Here is a 23,876-nt window from a genome sequence, read left to right on the forward strand (position 1 = left end):
ACATGGTGATAAAATTATAAAATTGGGATTTGAATGATTGCTGTACTATTCATTGACCTTTTTCTGAAAAAAAAAATTGAATGAGTTGGGTTTTTTTCCTTGTTTAGAATTTATTCTAGTAACTGCAAAATTGTTCTTTTTTTAAACTGTAAATCAAAGGAAAAAGAAATTCTCCACAGATGTTATATGTGTTTGATGTATTAGGCACATTTTTGCAGTGTACTGCCTGAAATCTAGGGAATTCATTAACTCACAAGTTGCTGCCAAGGAGGGAAGCAGTCACATTTCCCAAGCCTCTCTGGCTGTCCCCTGGCTGGGGGATGTGTTAGGGCAGCCTTTGTCCTCCCTTGTATTTGGCTGGCTCTGGAGAAAGGGGAATTTCTTCAAACTGAAGGGCTGTTCCTGCTTCTCCCCTGACAGCATCTGTTATTTAATTACCCTGATAGTCTGAGGCTGGCTGTTTCCCATTCACAGCCAGGGATGATGACAGATGAGAGCTGGTACCCTGCAGCAGCCCCAGACCCCAGCCCACAGCGCTGAAGTCACTGACTTCAGAGAGAGGGGCAGGCTTTGGGAAAGTATCAGAGTTACAACCTGGGTGAAGCAAAGCAGTTGCCTAACTGTGAGGGACCTCTCTGGGTATATTTTTTGGACATACCTGTCTGAGCAGAGCACTGCAGGACTTCAGCACTGAGAGCAGGGCAGTGAGCCTGGGCACCGGTCAGCTGGGATTCCTTAAGGATTTTATTGCCACCCCTCTCAATTAGCCAAGAAAGGCAAATACAGCAGGGCAAGAAGTGGCCAAACCTCATCTGTATCTAGCCTCTTGTAATAGAGAAGAGTCAGTAAAATACCATCTCTCTGGATTTCCCTACTACTGATCTCCAGAAAAGAGGCTCCATTCAGGAGAGCTTGAGCCTTCTCTGTGACTACCCTGACAAGATGAGCTTCAGCTTCATTTGGGGATTTGAGCTCTGACTGTGTGAATGCCAGAAAATCTCATGTGGATTTTCAGTGGGGAACTAACTAAAAAAACCTGAATGAGGAGGTTGTGGTTGTTTGTAAAAAATACAGGCATCACTACCATTACCTGCTACCTCCTGTCACTCCTGGGATGGATCACTTAAATTCACTGTGGCTCATTTCTCCCACCCAAAAGCTGAAGCTGGTTTAGAATTTCATAGCACTGAGGGTAAATAACATCCATAATCTTGAGCTATAGTCTGTCATCCTCACCAGTACCTGACCAGGATTTCAGACATTGCTTTTTGCCTATAAAATGTGAAATGGTTTGCTTGTGAGACAGCCTCCACTCCATGCAAGGTGCTGCTGGCATCCAGTCCCCTGGGGCACCAGGTGGAGCAGTGTGTTTGCATTAGGAAGGATTTATCCCCCTCCTTGATGTAAACCTCTCACTTGCAAACTTCTTTCACCTCTGGATCTGTGGGGGCTTATGAGGAATTGCTGCATTCACATTACAGGACAATTTCCAAAAACCCAGTAATAAAGGATTCTGAGCCTCAGAGATTGTAGGTACACAGTTTGTGGTTATTGGAATTGGGGCTGTGGCTGAACCTCATCCCCAGCGGGTGAGAAGCAGGTGAGCAGCACTGACAGCAACGAGCCATGGAGTGCCCAGGTGCACTGAAAACCACCAAAGGGAACAGAGGGCACACAGGTATAAAGCATGAACATGAGGGTATAAAAGGTTGGCTAAAGAACAAGAAGGGCTGATTCTTGCAGCTTTGGTTACTCTGTATGGGCAGATACCTGGAGCCTTCTGAAGTGGCATGGTGTTACTGTGTATGGGTTGAAGCTGTCAGAAATTGTATGATAATACTCTGTGTATTGTAGCTGTCTCAACTGTAGCATATGCTATGATATATGCTGTGACAAGAGATGAGTTTTATTTCTCTGTTTTTGTTTGAATTGCAACAAGTAAATTTGGGAAATACCAACCATTATAAACTTTGAGATATAATCACCAAATAGCTGACAGTGACCTTTTTTGAGCTCAGTGTTGCCTACTCCCATTGCCTTTTCCTTTTGATCCTATTAGCAGTGTTTCAGCCCATGTCACTGTTTTCTGAAATGAAGGCTCAATATTTGAGTAACTTGGAACAAGGCATTCTCTTCTGATAACTGTGTTTAAAAGAATAGTTTCATCATTTACTCTTTCATGTAGTAGGCGTAGAGGTGTAGTGATCCATTCTGGTAAGATTGCCTTCCTTTAAGCCAAAGGGTGTCAAACAAACAACCAAGTTTGCACTACTTTGTGGGAAACTACAAAGGGGCTCCAAGGGGAGAAAGATTGCTGTCAGATATTGTTTTTACATTAAAAATACAGTTCTTTTGTCTAATGTTGAACTGCAGTGAATTCCAGAGGGAGAGATTAATAGATGACATTTACATTCATTCATGTATTAGAAGCATATATGAAAAAGAAATAAAAGATCAAAGGAATGTGTACTGGTAAAACTGTGGAAGGTTGCTGCTTTTACTTCAGATCAGAAGAGTTCATGAATCTGGAGATCTGGAGTTCATCTGTTTTTCCCAAGTAGATGTCCATTAATAGATAATACCTTCCTCTAAGAGCTTCATTTTTCCTATTAAAATAGAATTTTTTTTTTTTTTTTTTTTTTTTTTTTTTTTTTTTTTTTTTTTTTTTTGCTTCAGGTGTTATTTTCTTTTAGCTTTGTAATGAGTGTAAATGAGGTAATGGAATAACTGATTTACAGTAGCTGTAATCTATCTGTAATCTATCTCCTCCTTCAAAAATGCAACTAATTCCTCTGGTATTTACCTCATGAAGACTAATAGCAGTAAATACACAGAGCCTTGCAGTAGATGCAAAGTCAGCCTTGGCTCAAGGAAAGACCAGCTCCAGTGTTTTCATTGGCATTAATTCTAATTATTTGATGGCATACCCCTGGGGTTTTTTCATTTGGTGTTGCCATGATGAAACACATGGCAGATGCATTTCTCAGTCTGCTAGCACCTTGCAATGATCCATTAACACATCTTACTGTTTCCTTCCTCTGTGTCTTCCTCCTAGGAATTATGTCTGACCACCAGTTTGGAAACCAGTTCATGTGCAGCGTGGTGGCGTCCCACGTGAGCCATCTCCCAACCACCAACCTCAGCTTTGTTTGGATCGCTCCACCTGCAGGGACAGGCTGTGTCAACTTCATGTACGTATGCACACAGAGCCAAGGGCAGATGCTCACTCTGGAGATAATGGAACCATCCAACCCACTCACACTGGCTGAATAAAAGAGTCAGAGTACACTGCCAGGTGTAGACTGTAATTTGAAGAAAGAATATTGAATTCTTCCTGGCTGAAGCATTTCTGTGCATATTGGGACTTCTTATTTTCAAGGCATGTAGGAAGTCTAACATTTAAAAGAAATGGATTCTTAGTAATTAATCATGTATTTGATCCTTTAAGTATATAGCCTATTTGCACTGATACAGTCTTGTAACTATTGCATTTAATATAAGTTAGAACATCACACAAATATTCATATTGTAAGCATCAGTATAAAATGCAAGTATTTGAGAGTAGCTATACTCAAGTATTTACTGTTTCTAATTTTAGACACTGAACTTCTAATGAACGAAAAAGACGAAGAGGGTTTTTCTGGCAATTTGTTTTAAAGACATAAATTATCATTTAATTATTTAGAAATAAAGGTCCAACAAAATAACTTAACTTGAATTATTAGCATATATATTACTATCTATTACAGTCAAGTAATTCCTAATAATTAGTTCCAGAATTTTGCAGACCAGATTTTAGAGAGAAAATACACTGAGAATGCAGTCAAAAATAGAAAATATTTCAAGTTTGACATTTTCAAGAAAAAAAAAAAAGGCAGACAGCTCCCTAATTCAATAAGTGAATAATTGCAACATTTCAGAGACATTTCTGTGACTGTGCTGTTGTCAAAACAAGCTTTCTGAGTATTATTCCCTTTCAATCCATACTGGGAAGCAGCAGGTAAGTGCCCCATATAATCAAGTTGTTTGACTTTTGTAAAAAAAAAAAAAAAATGAACTACTGATGTCTTTGACTACATAAGTTGCTGATGGTGAACACAGTACCTGTAGATTGGTTTACCTGTGACTATGATATTTCCCCTTACTTATATAATAGACTTTTTTGTCTATACTGTCAGGATACATTATTTTTTAGCTGTGATCACAATGTCAAGACATTTTTATTTCTAGCTCTTTTCTTCTAAACATCTAATAGGAAATTCAGAAATAATAGTTTTGATGATTGGTAACTAAATTTTGGGAGTGTATCTGTTGCATATACCTTGAGGAAATCTGTCAACTATGGGATTTATACAACCTTTAATTCCTTTCTAAAAATGGTTTCCTCTGTTGATAAAGTTGAAGCAGCTAAAATTTGTTTGAGCTGCCTGTACATCTTCTCTGTGTACTCTTGCTTACACCTTTTCTTCCTTGAATTTTTTGGTTTTTCTGGTATTCAAGAAATATTTGTTGAATTCTTAGACCTAACTTGCAGAGTGACTGTGAATGTATTTGTTATGAAATGTGACCCTCCATTGTGAGTTTTGAGGTCAACTTCTAACCAGTCATTCATTTTCCTGTGGGTAATTTTTTCCCCTGGTTTTGTATTGGGTTTTTTGTTCATGTTTGCCATTGTTGAAGACCTGACAAATAACTCTGCAGAAATGCAAACACTACTATGAATGCTGATTCTCATTCAAGTGAAATTAAAGGGATATTTTCTAAGGCAATGAATGTCTATCTTGAAATCCATCAAAGGTTCAACATTGTCTTCAGTGGAAACAATGAACAGTGGAAACAGAGTTAGACCAGCACTGAAGAGTTTTGGAAATCAAACCTGTAATTTCCTGTTTAAGTCATAATCCACCTCTTTGGCATTAGCACCCCTTGAACAAAGGTGGTGTTTGCACTATGTTAGTGAAGTCCTTAGCCAGGCATAGCAGAAATCTGAATTTATTGTTGACTAGGTAATTTGCAGCATGGATGTAAAGCTACATCTGGCAGGGCTGAGAGTTCTGATCCTGCAGCGGGGAGCCCAGCACCACAGCTCCCAGGGTCCCTTGGTCAGTCTTGGTGGCTTTTCAGAATGTCTCATATGAGGTATAAGGATGCTCCATGGGTGATACCGTTTTGAGGATGAGCAAAATGATGCATTTATATCAGTTTGTTTTCCCATAGAATAAGTTCAGACCAGAGTGGAAAGGCTCAGCTTCTCTGAAGTTGGTGTTTACTCCAGGATCACGCTTGTCTGCAGGAATACTGGGTAAATGTGATCATCAGTTGAAGGAAATGTAAAGAGGAGAAATATGTTTTACCTCTAATCCTCCTCCTCAATTTTTCTTCAGCTGCCCACACTTTCTTGCCTCAGCTGGTGTTTCTCCTGCTTAGTAAATCACTAGTTGCAGTAAACAAAGCTATTTTTATGGTGCAGTGTTAGTTTGCCTACCTTACCCAGTTCCCTGAATACAAGAGCTGCAGAGGACTCGATCTTATTTGTCTCCCTTTGTACCTTTACAGCAAATAATAAACAAGTTTTTTTAACACTTTCAATTTAATATAAAGTTTAAATTTAATATATACATTTAATTAATTTTTCTTTAACTTAGTATAACTTGGAAGTGTTTAGAAAAGATATGTGAATTTATGGACTCTGACTATAATTCAGTATAGGTAAGAGCTTCCTATACTGTTTGTTGCCAATTTGTCTGTGATTCAGATCAGCTCATTAGTCTTTGACCTCTCTGGGGATGGATAATAAGGTTATTAATTAGCATTGGCTTTGATGTGCGATTGAGTGTTGATTCTTCTCCCTGGACAATTGTCAGGAGGAACTGAACAAAGGTCACCAGGCAAATTTCTGACAGGCCAGATAGCTTTTATTAACTGCACACACTATTGACCTGTTCTGGCTTCCACTAAAGCAGTGGACTTCTGTGGATGTGACACAAAGTCACGACCCTGTAGACATCATGGCCAAAATTCCCTTTCACTTCATCTGTGCTTTTTGGTGTGCTCTTCTAGAGCTCAGTCCTGAAAAAAACAGGAGCCCTAAGACATGGGATTTGTGCAGTGATGCTGTCAGCCTGTTCTTCTTTGTAGCTCTTGTATCCATTGGTAACCAAACAAAAATGACAAAGGAGTTGAGATATTAAGATACTAAGTTTCATAAAAATCAGTAGCCATGCAGACCATTTATATCTGTAAATTTGGACATTCCCAACAACAATCCTCCCTGCTACAACGTGATTTGTTTATCAACTGCCAGAAATATTCCTGCTGTCAGTGTGTCAGCTCCCAGTCCACCCTGCATTTCCCAGTCATGATGAAGGAGGATGGCTCCTGGCCACACTTAGGTTACTGAAACAGCCAGTGAGGGACACACAAAGGTACTGCTGTGCTGCAGGAAGGAATGCTGTGGGGAGGGATGTGGGGCACAGTTCTGCAAGGAAGATGGGTTTATTTCTGTGTTGGTGAGATGCAGGGGCACAGCAAACTGGGATTCACACCAGCTTGCTAGCACAGCACTCAGTTTCTTTCTAACTCCACTGGAATATTCCTAATCTCTGCAGTTTGATGTAGTTCAGTTATTTCCATTGCACACAGTGCTGTGCCACTGCTGGCCCTAAATGTAATGTTACCTGATGGAGGTTTGCATCTTTCCTTGGCTCAGTGTTTTACTCAACAAGCCTTCTCCCCAGTTTCACCAGGAATAGGGATGGTGTAGAGCCCTGTGCTCCGTGGGGGAAGATGGCTGGAGCCAACCTGTTTCTGTGCAAAATTAGGCAATAGCCTTTTTTTTTACACTAGTTGTGTGCAAATTTATTTTAACTCTGTTGGGCTTTTTTTTTTCCTCAAAGCATGTTATAATGGCTATTAAATGAGTATTAAAAGTACCTTTCAATGAAATACACTTCTAAGAGAAATGCTGAGTGCTGCTGGTGTTCCTGTAGTATCTTAGTGTGATCTGTAGTGTGTTTTCACCATAGATACCTCCAGCTGAGTTGAGGAAATGAAAGCTAAGATGCATCATTTATTACAGAATAGTCTTCTTAGCAATAATTTAGGACTATGTTAAACAGGTATTAAGCACAGGGCCTCCGAAGCAAATTGCCAGGATCTGTAAATGCTCTTTACCACCACAAAAGAGTAGGTCCCCCTTTACACTAACAAGTAATTTCTCTGATTGTGTGCAAATTTGTAAAATATTATCTTCGTAATCCTTCAGCTAGGTTTCGTGGTTTGTAATTTCTGCTCTAAGCTCACACTAACCTAGTTAAAGCTCAGCCTGACAGCAGGGATAATAATGGCTGTTAAGCAGGGTGGCATGCTGGGCTGCATCTTAGGATGTTAAGCCTGTTGTTTTATAGATGGCTTAACTTACTAGTTTGCAAAAGTGATAAAGCTGACCTAAATAGCAAAAGCATATTTTGTTTTGGCCACCAGTATGGTTTATTGCAGAAGTTCTGGCTATTGTATTGCATAGAAATGTAGGCTGTAGAATGTACCTAGAAAAATAAGTATATTTCTTATGTAATCATTCGTGTTAGTCACTGAGTGGGTGTTTAATAATTATGGTTGTCTATATATTCACTATAACTTCTATTAATGGAAGACTGGACTTCTGTAAAGCTATCCCTGAGTCTGTAGGCAGAGTCTAATAAGCTAAAAGGCCCAATCACATATTTTGTGACAATTATCACAGCCTGTGGTGTAAACAGCTCAATGGGAATAGCTGTGGTGGTCTCTCTGTGTGAGGACAGAAGTAAGAGAGCAGTGGTGGCTGAGGCAGGGCACTGGCACATCACTTACATTGAGGCAGGAGAAACTGATTCTCAGTACAGCTCCTGGAAAAAGTCTGGGACTGAATGCTGAGGCAGACAGCTGAACTGTTGGAAGAAATTTTCAAGAAAGATGTGTTTTTCACTGAGAATATGCCTCTTCCCATAATCACTTAAAGTTACAACTCCGTTCTGGGAAGTTTGAAGTACCCTGTTCCAGAACTGTTTTTTTCATGCCCATGTGTTTAAGCCTGTTTCAGGAACTGGCAAAGGTGTTAATTATGAGCTCAAAATACCATGCTGTACAAACACTACAGAACATAAAGTCTGTGATTGAGAGACTTGGTTACCTATTTAAATCATTTATAGAAAACCTATGATAATAATTATAGAAATATTGAATAAACAGCCAAGAAGATTACATGCTTTACTATATTAGTTCTCTAGCTAGGGTGGGGAAACTCTATATTATCTGAAGGAACCACATTCCTCTGGTAAACCACTTAGCTAAACTGCCTTTTAAGACACTGTTTACTGTGGTTTCTTCAATTGTTTGAAAGAGTACAAAGGATAATCTTAAAGATTAAGTACACAAGTATGCTTGTACATAATGACAATACACACAAATAACACAAAAGTAAACAAAAACCAGCATAATTCAGAAGTGAGGTCCCTTAAGTCCCTTGCATTTATGTATAATCAACTCTCAATTATATAGTCGTGTATGTTTTTCTCCCTCACATTCTTATGATGACACAGAATTGTACACTGAAATACACTGTTGTTACAACATTCTAGTTGCTGCCATATTTGAAATCTCTGCATTCATTTCAGGATTGTGCTATAACACATGAAAACCTTAATGTACAGATAGCCTTGACTTTGGGGAATTATAAAGAAGCAGCTCTCTACATCAGTAAGTGCTGCATTTCTCTTCCTACTCTTTTCTGCAACAAAAGGGTGAAGAAGGATATTTCATAGCACTTTGTGATATTGGTGTGGATTCTGAGTTAGGGATTGTATGAGCAGCATCAAATCAGAGACAGTCGTTGCTTACATTCAGAGTAGTTCCAACATTAGCCCAGTGTAGTCATTTTATTTTTTCTGTATTGCTTATAACTTATGCCTTGTAGAAAAGAAAAATCATCAGTAATTGTTCATTGCTGGTGTGTCAGTCTAGTGGAACTATGAAGAAAAATTACTCCCATGCTTGGTTTTCCACTTCCCTGGGTAGAGGCATTGTTGTGCTGTCAATCAACATTATGTATAATATTCTGAAAATCATGAGCCAATATTTGATTCTTATCTTGGCTCTGCTCTCATGTCCCATTTTGATGTGATGCCCAGATTACCTCCTTTATCTTCTGTGTTTGTTAATTTCCAGTGAAATGCAAACACTATGCATGGAATCATTGTGGCTCTTCTAACTATGACCCCAAACAGCAAAGACTCATCTGACTATGTGAAATTAGATTTAATTTGTCTGTTAGTTCTGTCTTAGTTTTGTCTATTTTGTGTAAAGCAAGCAAAGGTCACTAATGAGAAATTGTGGATGTTTTCAGAAACTTTTTTAACAGAAGATAGTAACACAAATGGTACTGTGTTGGTGAGTACTCAAAAGTGTTCAGAGCAAAGCAAGAAAACCATGAGAGAGGATGAAAGCTGGTTGCACCTAATTGTCCACTCCTGAAAAGGGGTTTTCAGTTATTTCAACTGGATATAGGATATGTGCCTATCTCCAGGCAGGTGTTTTTATGAGCTGTGTCTGTAATTCCCTGAGGGTTAATGGGTGTGCAAGCTGGTGCCATAGACATCCAGGCCTGACATTCAGTTCTGCATCTAGGGAGAGGTACCTGCAGGAATACAAGGTCTCTACTAGCTTTCATTAGGATGGTTCTAATTATTTTAATACTTCTAGGCAGCAGAATTAACATCTAGATCTCCACTGGCCAAAATGGATCACTAGCTACATAGCTTGCTTGTGGACCCTTATATAGGCACATATTTTAAGATTTTTTTAAAATGTGAATTGGAATCCCACCCAGACAGACTCAGCTGCCTAAACATAAACATCATGCACCAAGTAATGAAAATGAATTTTTCATCCCTACCACCCTCAACAGTAAGTAACTTTGTCTGTGTCAAGAATTTCCAATGAGTGGGCTGCTCAACAGTTGAAATCTGCTGAAGGGTATGAATAAAAATGGCAACTGTGTAAAGTTCATAAAGTCTTGCAATTTTTTTTCCTTTTTCCTTGTAGGTCAAATCTGTTGTGTAATATTCTCTCAGATGACTGATATTCCTACCAAAAGCCCATTTTAATGAGAAGGCTACTCATTTTTCAAGCTTTTCTACAAGTGTGCAGACAACCGGCCATTTGTGATTTTAGACTCCTCGCACTGTGTTATAGGTATAAGAAAAGCAGAACCAACAAAGCCATAAAAAATGGTTATGTGAGCATGTATTTAAAGAAAGAGCACATGAAAATTCTATTGGTGTTAGTTGAACTTGAATCCAAAGATGAGCAAGAAGCATAAAATGCTACTTCTGTCAATGTTGTATAATGCCAGAGTAGAAACTGCAGTGTTATACTATATTAGGATGATTTCTTTTCTTTGTGTGATGCAAATTTATTATATCATATACTTGTAATATATGATAGTAGAAGGAAGCTGAGTATAGCCTTTGGCTTCTCTGTTAAGATTTTGTTGTGGCTTCATATAGGACTCTGGCACCTCCTGCATGAAATAAAATGAAATTTAGTAATTTTCTACTAGTATTATCTAAATAATAAAATGGTCATGGTGAGAATTGCTTCCCATCTTACAAGTGTTCATTTAGCAATTCTAGAAGCAGAGATTAGATTTTATTTTCTTTTTCTGCACAACATTTTCATTATTTTTGTGCATGAGGCCATCAATTCACAATCTGTGAATCAGTTATGAGTAATTGTGTTTAAGATTCTCTCTTGAATTTTGATAAAATATCTCTGAAATTGAACCTCAGGGTGATTTTTCAAAATATATTTTAGTTCATCAGCAGCATAAACCTTTGTTTCATTCAAAGCATTGCTTTATCTTCCCTTTTTCTCAAAATGGCTTACTTTTGAAAACCTAACTGGAGTACAGAACATATTACATACACTCACAACACTTTGTTTCCACTAACAGGTTTTCCTCTGTATCACAGCCGTTGAATGAAATATCTTTTGCCTAGTAATAATTCATCAATAACAAACCTTTCAAAAATCCATCCTAGAAGAAATATGCTGAATGAAATAGCCACTGACCAGTTTTGAGGAGTTATTTTGAAAATGTTAGCTATAAAAAGACTGAGCACTAAACATACCTGGAACTATTGTCTATGGGTAGACATAGAGTGCATAAAACATGAGTGTAGGCAAAGGCAGAGGACAATTGTAAAAGACGTTTTAGGAAGATGAATTTCAGTACTGCAGATGAGTCTGTACAAATAAATACCATGTCTGCATGGAAGAGCCTGCTAACTCTGGAATGTCTCCTGGTGGACTGTTGGAGCCTGATCATTTCAGTGCCATCTCTTAAGCAGATAATATGTCCAGTGCATGAATGAGCTGGAGTCAAGTGCGTTGTCTTGTTTTTGGGAAGTCCTTGACTTCTTGCAAGGGACCATTGCTAAATGACTTGGTGAAGAACTTGATCCTGCAGGGTGCTGAGTACTGCCCTTGGTCCAGCAGAGCAGTCAGGTGTGCTCATGCTGTCATCAAAGGCACAGGCAACACTTTCCAAATTTTTTAAAATTCGTGCCTTCACATTATTTTTTTTTACTTTCGCTTTGTTTGTGTACACAGGTAAGGCCATATAAGGATGTTCTGACCATATTCTCAGTTCACACAAATTAACTTACTTTTCTCACCTTGTTTGTTTGGAGGATCTTTAACAGAGAGTGATTTACAAAATATTATGTAGACACAGAGTAATATTCAGCAAGGAAGAAATTCTCCCTTTTTCTGTATAACAATGGCCTCCTCATGGTGAGTTCTAGCAAAAGTTTGAAACCAAGAAAGAAAGAATGCCTAAACTTGAATACAACAAAAATATTTGATCAGCTTTTGCTGCCCTCCTGCTGCAAAAACTTGATTTTGAGTATTCAGAATGACCATGATCTCAAATTATCTGACAGAATTAACTCTGTTGTACAGCAGAGCTATCACCTAGAACACGACTTGAAGGTGCTATACCAATTCAAAGAATACATTTTTATTTAAAAGTATATTATTTAAGTGTTTCACATACTGTTTTGTGGCTCTTGTTGGTGATTAATGGCTGTTTTCATTACATATTTTACAGATACAATGGCCCTGTAACATTATGTTTTATGGTTGATGGTGTTGTTTTCCTTATTGTTTTTGAGTGGCTTGAATATTTTTCTTTCTTATTGGAAATGTAACAAATACATTTCCTCTTATAACCTTCCAAATATCCCTCTTAGATCAACATAAGCTATTTAGTTCAAGTAGTAATGTACATTCACTTGAGCTATTTTCTGTGAAAAATGCATTTTTAAAGTCCTAAAGAATAAGAAGCTCTCCAGCAATCTCTGTGATTTCCCACCCAAATAGGGAAGAGTTTAAAATAACAATTTTGGAAAAAATAAAGTAATTCTGTCTTTATTTTCAGTACTTCAGTAGTCTGAGGTCAAATTTTGCCCACATTGAACACTTTGCTGCAGTCAGGAACTAAAAACATGCTCCTCAAATTCAGCCAACTCCTATCACCATCAGTGTTTATGCAAACGATTATAACTGATGTGAGCAAATTACTTTGCAGAACCTACTTATACATTCAAAGAGAAATGTCCTAAACATCCTAACATACAAATAATAAATAGTAGAAACACTCCCAATCAGTATCACAGACAGTTTGGCAATGCAGTGAAGATGTCAGGGCCGTAATTTGAACGATGGTTTTAACACGCAAATAGAGAATATGTATGGTAAGTTAAGCTGCATAAAGCCTTTCTTCTAAATCCAGATGTAGGCATTAACTTGCATATTTGAGATGGCATGCTTATTTGCTAAGTGCAAAGATGGCTAGAAAAAGGCTTTCCTGACTGATGATAAAAGCTGGAGTACTCTTTAATTTTGGTTACTGCCAAGCTTATTTCAACAACCACAATAGTTATTTGGCTTCATACCAAAAAGTGGCAATACAGTACTTACATGTCTATGGATCAAAATTAGATGAAAAATTGCTGTTTCTCATCTCCAAAGCCATTTGCCACACATTTTATAGGCCTCAAGATGCCTTTTGTAATATGTGATAACAGAGCCAACTGAAGCATCTGCCTGGGAAGAGATTACTTTAATTATGGACTCAATGTCCTATTTTCTGCAAGTGTTCCCCAGAGAATTTCTTACTGCTGGATGAGAGGTGTTATGATGCACATTAAACCTACAAGTCAAACAAAAGAGGTTTTAAAAGTGAGACAAGGACACCCATAGAGACTCCAGTCTTGTATTCAGTGGCTAAAAAAATAACCCTGAATTCTGTGATGATAACTTTTAAATTAATCTAATACATGTTAAAATAAATTTCCAAAATATATGTATGTAAAAAAAGAATTATAGGAAAGCTTACAATTTTTTTCCTTGTCCTATTATGTTTTGTAAAATTGATTGATCTGTAGAAGTCTTTAAAACGTTCGTATTTTCCTTTTAATTTTTTCAGTACAGTAGTTACTAATGATGTAATGTAAAATGCTGCAAGGAGGTTTCTTGTTAGCTTCTATTTTTGTTACACACGAAGTTTCTTGTCATTAAGAATTCATTTGCCTTCTGCTGGGGTATCATTGATCACAATTAACTCACTTGATATTAAAGTGGATGTGCTGTATGCTCCTATAGAAATTCTGGGTAAATCACCATTGATTTAGCACAGCTTAATGGATACTTAAAATATTTGTCATTCTCTCCTCATCAATTAGAAGAACGCCTTCATTAGCAGCTGCTGCAATGATGAGCTAAAAGTTTTTCTTTACACAAAATACGATGGAAGAGCTGTAAAGATGGCTTGAACATGCTGTGACAGCATGTGAAGTACTGGGAAACTTCCTTAGAATTTGGAAAATTGCCAAAATTAAAAAGGAAAATGACATCTCTAGAAGATAATGAACTTTAAAAAGAAAACAACAATAACAATACACCAAATACACCAAAAACTATTTGAAGTTTATTTAAAACAAAGGGCCATTATCTTCCTCTTTGATTTTGTACAATTATTAGAAAGGTTTATTCTCATAAAATATTAGAGTGAAAACAATGCTCATCCTTCATAAATAATATCAACTAACATTAGGGATTTGTAATTTGCTAATTTTATAGTAACTCTATGTCTTCAGTGAAGCAGAACCAAGTCTGAAAGGAATGTTAAATGGTCAGTACTTCCCTGGTCTGGGGAAAGGTAGTATGGGGATTTCATAACATAGTAAATGAAAACAATTAGCTACCTCTCCAGTATCCAGCCCCAGGAGGAGCTTGTCAGGTAGTGGTCATCACATGTGTCTCTTCTTCATATTTTCCAGCACCATTTCAGGTGCTTGGGGAATACTTGTGTCAAACTTGGTCTCTGCTGCTATATAGGCTAAGTTTATAAACCCAGTCACAGCATGATGTGTTGGTAACTGTGGCTCAACCCGACCTGCATCTGCAGCGTGGACTTTGGGTGTGGAACTGGTGGCACCTGTTCTGTCTGGGCTGTGGGTATGCTCATTAAGTCTCATAATATAAGCTTTAGGAAGGGGATGGGAAAAGCTAAAATATTGTAGACGGCTTTGCCTGGAGCCATTCTGGGTTAGGAGGAGAGGGAGCTCAGCTCTCTGCTGTGTACGACATCGTAGGACACAGAGACACATGGCCTCCAGCCCCCTGGAAGGATTAAGGATTAAATATTAGATCCCTTTTCTATCTTCTAGGCTGTAGTTGTTGGGGGTGTTTTTTCTGACTTCTTCCTCTGGCTGTAAGAAGCTACACAGTCCCCGGGTTTAATGGAAGGTTTTAGCTCATACACAAATGAGAAAAGCCCTGTTCTGTGAGAGGAGATCCTCGGACCAGCCTTGGACCAAGTTGGGAACTGAGTCAATATCAGCTGTTTCCAGGCTCAATGCTTTGCCTTTTGGTTTATTACTGACAAGATGGAGAGAAGGGTCATGAATATAAATGGCTTAATGAAGTGACTGAGGCCACTTTTCCTGGTTTCAGGACACACAGACATGTGGGAGCATGGCTGGTCAGTTACTGGTGTCCCTTCTGAGATTTTGGGAGAGACCCTCTCTGTTCATCAGCTGTGAAAAGTACATATGCCTGAATCTCTGTGCCTGGGAAACTTCCAGTGAGGCACCCATGTGCATCTCGAGCTGGGCTTCCTCAGCTGCTCTCCCTGTCTCACGTGCCCTACATACCACCAGGCGCCCTTGCGGCACTTGAATCACGCTGAAAGTCATGTAACATTTCAACTGCGATATCTGCAAGGGCAGACATTTCAGCTGTGACAATTTACCTTGCCAGAAGCCATGAAATCTGTTTGGATATTTTCCTGCTTGCCAAGGAGAGATGACCTTTCCTTCGGGTGAAGTGTCCAGCTTTGGAGCTACTGTTCCTTTGCTCTTGGAGCTGGCACTGTTTTGTGGGTTGCCAGCGTTCTTAGCCAGAACTTTGTGTTTTAAATAGTATGGGCAATTAGGTCATCGTTCTAATTATTTATGTGCAAATTGTTGTCTTTTTTGTTTCAAAAAAAGAGCTCTGGAGCTCTGCTGTTACTTAACGTGATGAAATGTCATTTCTTAAGAATGGTGTGTCTCCCAGTGGCTTTGAGCACTGGGTTTCTTATTCGGTGGAGCTTTTAACTTCTAAGGGAACTTTTTTTTTCTGATTGTTCTCAGCATCAAGAGTCCTAGAGTCAGGCGAGTAAAGGGTTGGAAAAGACAACTCTCTGCCTGAGTTGTTCCTTGTACTGTCAGCTGATATCTGTAGCTCATGTCTCTCTCCTGCTTAACCTGGCTGTGACTGTAACTGCTGGACTGGAGGCAACAACTGCATTGTGGTGGTTCCTGACTCTTCCACCAGAAGAGATCTGCATCTTAGATTCCATGGGAAGGGGAGGACGTGGTTTTTCAATCCTCCTTTCTCTTTCAAAGCCACATGAGGTGCCCCTTGACTGGAAACCACTAGTTTATCACTGTGAGCCATTGTCCATACTGATGGATGAGGAATGTCCGCTTTACTTCTCATGGGGGAGAGCAAACAGATCTGGAATCCATGACAACACTGTCTTTGTCCTGAAGTACATCAAGGATACATCATATTTCATCTAACCTCTGCAAGGATTTCAGTGACTTTTATTAGGGAATATGAAATGTGGTCTCACAAATATTTCTCCTTGTTGGCATTTTCTCTAACATAACAGGTCATCTTTTAATTTTTTTTTTTGTTTTTTCAACCCCTCTCCAGTATTGCACAGAACATCCATGACAAGTGTTTTCTCCTTCTTATGAGGGTCATTTTTAGGTCTCCTGTGGCAGCAACATACCCATCAATAGTGAAAAATTTCATAATCCTGGCACTATGTCTAGTACTATGGTCTTCAGAAAAGTGAAAATTATGTAATGTTAAATTCCTAAAAATTATTTAATTCCTCATGTATTAGTACACTTTTTTGTACCTTTAAAGGCATAACCATTGTTACACTGAAATCACATCTAAATCCAACTTTGCATTGCCATATGGCACAACCTGTAGGCACTAAGACTCCGGGAATTCATGTATTAGGTTGCCAGACTGATGTAGTGGATAAGTAGATTGTCATAAAAGTAATTAGTTTCAGTGTATGTAGATTGCACTTGGCCTTTTTTGTTGTTAAGCTTTTAAGGATTGATCTTTTAATGCTTTGCTTTGATACAAAAACAAAGCATCTCACAGGAGGACAATTTGCAGTTAAAAATTTTTACGACGTGTTTGCTGAATGAAATAAAACATAAAATAGATCTCACTCTTGCTAGTGTTTAGGATATGTCAGGGATGTTTACTTGTATTTGTAAGGATATTTCTGTCATTGATTTGTGACCCACCAGGGATCTAATAGCTAGGTTTGCTGGTTGTGACTATGTTCAGAGCTCTGAAATACTTTTAGCTAGAAGGCCTGTGGACTAGGAGAAGGAATAAAAAACAAATTTTAAAAATCATAAGCAAGTACTTCTGAGGTTGAATGATGATGTGCAATGCGATATAGATGACTATTGGATGGCTATTAGAGTGGTCAGTAATGGCAGTCATGTTGCAGTAGTTTAATTTGGTAATGGCAATTAACTTGCATCAGCAGCTCACCGCTCTTGATGCCAATCTCTATCACAGGTAGTCAAGCTGGATTTCAAGGCTGGGTTTTTGTTTCACTTTTGGCAGCAGGGATTTTCTGTTGTAGAATGTGACTTGGAATTCTCAGCTGGAGCTACCAGGGAGTGCCAAAGCCAGGACAGAGCAGTTAATGGTCCCTTTGACCCGAGAGCCCATCCTCAGCTGCGCGTGCCCTGGATCTCCAAAGGCTCTAGCACATCTTGGGGCTCTCAGCTACGTGGAGCTTTGTGTGTGAAGCTGGAAGGTTCAGGAGTACTGAACACCCAATGACAGAGAGAACAGGAGGGATACAAACCTCAGCCAAAACAGAGATATTAGCCAAGTTTATTAAGTTTTCATGAGTTTAATTAGATTTTCAGACAGTAACAAAATTATAAAGTAAGTGAAGCTCAGTGTTCACAAGTGCTGGAAGCTTTGCAGTGCTCTGTTCAGTAGTGCTTTAATAGTGTCTTTAAATTTGCAAGTTATGTTTGAAAAATTTATAAATAGAATTTTAATAAACCTTTTTCTGTTTTTTTTTTTTTTTTTTTGCTTTAAATTGGCAAAATCAAGTCATTGGGTCTTATTCAGTCTGTGAAAGTGTGAGCACAGAATACATTTCATGGTTGATTTATGAGCTCCTTGAAAATATGGTTTATAATGAAATTCTGACAGGCCCTTAACAAAATTAGCATAACAAATAGCAATGTAATAATACCTTTCATGTCTGTGCATTCCTGCAGATTCACTGTCAGTGAGCACTTGCCAAAGACCAGAGCACTTCCAGCCAGGGTTGGGCAGCACACCCAGACAATGCAGCCCCAGAAAGCTGACTGCCTGCTGTATGGATGTGGAGTTATGGATTCAGAGAGTCTGCATGGGCAAAGTTAAATCAGCAGTAATTCTAGCAAAATAATATCGAATTAAGAATAACTGTCTTCAGCTACAGATTTATTGCTGTTATTACTAGTTGCTTAGTTATTACTAAGGCAAAACATGAAAAAAGTAACTTTTGCTGCTAGCAGTATTTAATTTCAGGGGTTTGTGAGAATTAGGAAATATAGCTGAGATGGTAGCTAGAAGACCAATAATGGCTTGGGCTGTCATTGTCCATATAGAAAGTCTGTTTACACTTTGGAACTTTATGTTGATGAATTTACAGTTGAGCCTGGTCTCTACAGACTGGTATCCTGATGAATTGCCTGTTCTAATGTTTGCAATATGTAAGTTTCTGCCAATGTACTCCTTTGGAACATTTTATTTTTTAATAGAATAACCTGGGCCAAAGCTGGGTAACTGGGTAAGAGCCAGTTTATTTTTATGTAGAAAAGTCTGGGCTATGGGCATCTCAGATTTTATGTCCATAACACAAGTGGTTTGCCACTTGGAATTTCGAGGGCATTATACTGACCTCAATCTGCTCACACAATCACTGAATTAAAGAGCAAAAGTACTATGCAGCTGTTAGCATGCAAAGGGATGTTGGAGGCTGTTGAAATATAAAACAAGAGAAAGACAGTGAGTAGCATAATCTTTGGTCTCCCAGCAACTGATGCACAGTTATGGATAGATGAAGCTAAATTTTAGTGTTGAGGTTCACATATGCAGAGTATAATTACATTTTTTTTCTAAAAATGTCGTTAAAGCAATGTTAGAATAAGTGGTTTCTTTTCAAAGGAAAGGTTAAAACGGGAGATATAATTCCAGATGAGATAGTTAGAAAGAACTGTTTACTGTGTTTCTCATTGGCATATTGTTAAGATTATTTTGGTAAATACAGAAATGGGTAGGAACACAAAAATGCAGTCTGGGAAATAGAAAATAGCAGCAAGCTTTTGGTGAGACAGCAAAGTTCATAGGGGTGCAGGTTAAGCCAGGCCTGGGAAGACATCGTGCAGAAAGTCAGCACCTTGCCTAGCAAAATTTGGGAAAAGTAAATTCCCTTGAGAGATAACTTTGTTATTCATACAGATCTGTTTTGTTTTGTTTTAGTGGCATGTCTATGCCTGTGGCAATCCTCAAATTTCCACTGTCAAAATGTCAGGTTAGGAGGTGACTCAGTACTGGAGATTACTGTTTACTGGGGAGAGGAGCAGAGATAGAGGAGCCAAAACAGTTTGGGGAACCAAGGCTTGACACTGTCGTAATAATTTGAGCAATTTTATTTCTTTTACTTAAAATTTAGTTACTGTTGGGTAACTAAGGTAAAAAGGGATAATGAAGAGGTTTTATCTTCATTTCTATGAAATGGGGACAGGCTCCATCTCCTGCACTCAGCCTTCAGCTTTCTCACTGTCATTTTTAATAAGAGAATTTGCCCTTTTTGTTTATATATTAATGGAGGAATAAAACAGCCACCCTAAATTCAGTAGCATACAAATTGTCAGATTGCTTTTTGCCCTGTTTTTTGACTAGCCAGGCTAAGTATCCTGAAAGATTTGGGCTTCAGTCAGCATGGTGAGTGCATGGTCCTTTAACCAGATTTCTTAGGTTTACAGTCTTACTCTCTTTAGCACAATTACTTTTCTCTCATTGTCTCCCTTGTACCCTTTAGCAGATCCAACAAGGAGGGAGAGAGATAATTCCCAGGGAATCAAACTACTTCTTTTATGGTTGTTACATTCATGACATTGCTCATGACAAGAGGGTCATAATCCAGCTCTACAGTTGTTACCTCATGTATTGTAGACCATACAAATTTGGGTCTCTAAAGGATTCAAAAGCTCTTAACCGGTAAGTATAATTGGAGGTTGCTTTACCATTTCTTAGACACAGACAAAAAGATACTCAACTCCTGCTGAGTAGTTGCAGAAAAGCCAACACTTGAAACATAATTTCCTCAAATACTACAAAGTAGACCATAAGAAACAAATTACCTGGTTTCTCTGCCAAAGACTCTCGACCATAACAACTCTTTACAATCATCAGGATCAGATGATGTGTAAATTAATCATTCATTGCCCTCCAATTTCAATTTTCTCAAGGAAAATATTTCCTAATCTCAGTTAGACCAGATTATGCTGTTTTAAGTCCCATGCACAGGATGGTGTCGTGTGCATAGTGTGAGTATTGGTGTACACACAGGACATGAGAACTTCCCATGTGATATGTTGCTGACAACTCACAGTGCAAGGACTCTCAGGTCCTGGGGCTTCATATTCAGCTGAAGAGCTGCGGCAGCACTAGGATTTGTTGGGAGAGTTGTCTGTGCAGTCAGGAGCTTGAGAATCACGCAGATGAAATGCAGGTGCTGGAAGCAGTTTGAGACATTGGGTTCTTGGGTTGCCTAGAGGATGATTTAACTGCTGTTTTGTTTTTGCAATCTGTGTCTTGTTTTAAAGAAAGGAGGTCTAATCCAAACCCACTCAATTTGATGTCTGATATGTATGTCGTGATTTGATAAAATTTCTTGGTCAAAAGTTTCACATTTTTATCAGAAATGGCAGGTATTTATAATTTGCTGCACAAGTACTTTTCATGTCTTAGCATAATTTAGAGTGAATTAATGGCTTGTTATTTATTGCCTAATGCTCTGTAGGAGTGATTTATAAAGCCATACTCTGCACTGCTTGTTACTTTGTATTCTCTGCATTAGGTGTATCATCAATATCATTAAATGAATTCACAGTGACATTGCTCTGGAACTATGGGTTTTGATACAAGGGTAACAGAACATAAATCAAGAATTATGTTTAATTCATAAGAGGCACCAATCTCTCATTTAAGTGTAGGCTGGGCTAGATGGTGTCAGAAATATGCTTTACAATGCCTCTTCTGATTGCATTTCAGACCCTCTCGATATACCCTTATGGTCTCTGCGAGAATAATAGATAGCAATACAGTGCAGTTTGTCAAGTGAATAACATTTCTGGTTTTATACATTTGGGTGCAAATGCTATCATTATTTTTACCACAAGCCAAAAAGGAATATATTTACATGTATATACTTAAAACTATTGTTAAGGGAATCTATAAATTTAAAGACAAATCTTGCCTATTCTCTGCAATAAATACAATTGTTAACGATATAAATTACACTTTAAAAATCCAGTATTTTGTAGTATTTCTAACTGTTCTGTTGTTTTTACTCCTAAGCAGAAATACAATAAACTTTTATTTTAGTATTTTTTAACTCTTTAAATTTCTCTCGAATTGGCACATTAAAATTGAAAAACCTGTCAGAATATGTAATTAGTATCTGTTTACTTTTTTATAAATTTTATGAAAATATTTCTTTTCCCTTTGGCTTTTGTAAAAAAAATTATTCTTACAAAGCCTAAATTTAGGATTGGCACTGACTTGAAAATGCACTTTCACCTCACTATTACTCCAAGTGCGTATGAACTCTTGACAGTATCATTCACATATAATGGCAATTTTGAAGCAAGAAGCTTAGGACGCAGTTTATTGGAAGTGTTAATTATGCAGGAGCTAGGGCTGTTATTTGCTAGAAGTTTTCTCATCACTTCACTACAAGAAGCAGGACATGTTCTCTTTGACACTTCTTGGAGTTAACAAAATAGTCATCATGTATTTTAAATGGCTGGAAAGAATTATATTCATGGGAGAAGACTAATGTTTACACATAAATCAAAACTAGAAAAAATGTTCTGTGAAAATGAAGGAATTCTTTTTATTCAGTATTTTAAACATTTGTTCTCAGTGAAAACAAAGGACAGTAGAACAAATAACATGTCTCTGAAGAAGCAGAGAAATCAGACTTCCGGGCCTTTTGGTCCCAGCTTTCATCCTGTGTGCCCTTTCATTAATATTTTCTAACATTTGTTAGAACAAGAGAAAAAAAATAAATTGAAATATATTATTCTACTCAGTTTGTAAACAAAACTTAGGTACTCTTCTATAACAAAAGGCATCTATATGTGATAATTAGAAATTTTTACTAATGTTTTACCCAAGTCTTCCAAAAATGCTTCATCCTGTCACATGACATTGAGCAGCCTTCCTGCCCATTGTTGTGCTGGGTGATGTTAAGGTGAGTTTTGGGAAGGTGTGTGGGGGATCCCTTGGTCTCAGGAGGTTGTGGCCCAGAGATTTCCAGGTCTTCCTTCCAGCACATGGGGCATCTCTCCCACCTCTGCTGCCAGCCATGCCCAAACTGCAGCAGAGTAGTTTGGAGCACCTTTTGCTCAGTCGTGCAAAGAAAATGGAGATCTTGTTGGTTATGGCACCCTTAGGCTAGACAAAAGGGGGGCTCAGCAGAGAGAGGTCATGTACCTACTTAATGTCATTAATGTGCTCAAGATCATAGAGCTCATTTAGGATCAGAGGTTAATGGTGGAAAAATTAACTGCAAGCTCATTTCATTTACTAGTACTTCTAAAATAACAGTGACTGGGGTAATTTTTCTTCATTATATTGTGTGTCCTTTGGTTAGGAGGGTGCTGTTCTAAAATGAGTAACTGCTGTATATGGTGACACAGTACAGATCCATTTCCTGGGCAACTGTCCAGTTTCCAAACAGTCACTGATATTAAAACCTCCTGTCACCAGCATTAAAAGGTGTCCATGTCAGTTAAAAACAGAAAGACAAAACATGCAAGGAAATTCAATTTAATGTAACATAGGATGCATTTCTGGAGGGAAACTGCCGCTTGTCCATTCCTCTTTCTCCCTGCATTAATTATTTCTGAACTTTTAGGTCCATTCCAATGAAAGTTAACAGCAACTTAGGTGTCTCTAATAATATTATCTTAGATGTCTGAATATAGAGCACCATAGTGGAAAGGATTATTATATAAAAATGGAGAAGAATTTGAGGAAGCTCAGGCTTGGCATGAAGCTCCAGCTGAGCATGTGTTTTAGAAAACTCCTCCTCAGCCTGGAGGGGATGGAGTTGGGAGACCAAGAGAAAGATGGTACCAGTGTTGCTGCAAGTGTGATGAGCTTTCTGTGGCTTAGAAATCACTCCTCCTGACTTCAGGTATGGAATGACTGTGTACACACTCCTGCTGTGTGGAGGGGCACAGGAAAATACACTAAATTAAACCAGTACCAAATAAACCCATACTTGTCATGAAGTCATGAAGCAGCATCATTCAGCATACCTGACACCAGAATTCCTGAGTTCAGGAATGCAAGGCTTTAAACAGGATACTTTTAAAGTATGTTCCCAAAAATTAAAATGGCTTTTTAAAATTTATTTTTATATAAGTTTCTGAAGTGCTAATTGGTATAAATGTTTTTTCAAACCATGCATAGTATTTTAGCGACTATTAAGAAATGTAGATGTGGTTCATTTAAAATCCCATTCAACAAATCTTAGCATTTGCAAAGCAAAGATTTTATGAAATTTAATGTATTTTGTTGTGCGTAATGAAGCCTATGAAATAGCCTGGGAAAAAAAAAAAAAAAAAAAAAAAAAAAAAAAAAGCAGTTTTATTCTTGCTTTCTAGAACCAAAAGGTCAAAGTTCTTTACTGTGCTCCTTTTGTAAACTCCTCAAAAGACCAAGTGGCAGCATGAGAAGTATTGAAGAACAATATTCCACAACACTAAATGATAGCTGCAAAAAAGGAAGGTATTTCCCTATAACAAGACAACATGTAAATTTTTGTGATAAGCAGAGATCAAAAGATTTGTGAATGGAAACTCAGAAAATACTCCTGTTCTGGTTTACTGAAAGTATCTAAAATATTTATTATGTTTTCTGTATCTCTTAATTTAGGAATTATGAAG

General features: G+C 38.0%; 1 protein-coding gene across 2 annotated transcripts in view; it reads left to right on the top strand.

The window, feature by feature from the left end:
• Nucleotides 1-23,876, top strand: part of RELN (reelin) — a 277,149-nt gene that overhangs the window by 77,114 nt on the left and 176,159 nt on the right. For both annotated transcript variants that reach the window (XM_053977798.1, XM_053977797.1), the window contains exon 3: nucleotides 3,056-3,191. In XM_053977798.1, the coding sequence (XP_053833773.1) occupies nucleotides 3,056-3,191 (136 nt within the window). The remainder of the gene's footprint in view (nucleotides 1-3,055; nucleotides 3,192-23,876) is intronic.

The sequence above is a fragment of the Vidua macroura genome, chromosome 5 (genome assembly GCF_024509145.1).
Source record: "Vidua macroura isolate BioBank_ID:100142 chromosome 5, ASM2450914v1, whole genome shotgun sequence".
Taxonomy (NCBI): domain Eukaryota; kingdom Metazoa; phylum Chordata; class Aves; order Passeriformes; family Viduidae; genus Vidua; species Vidua macroura.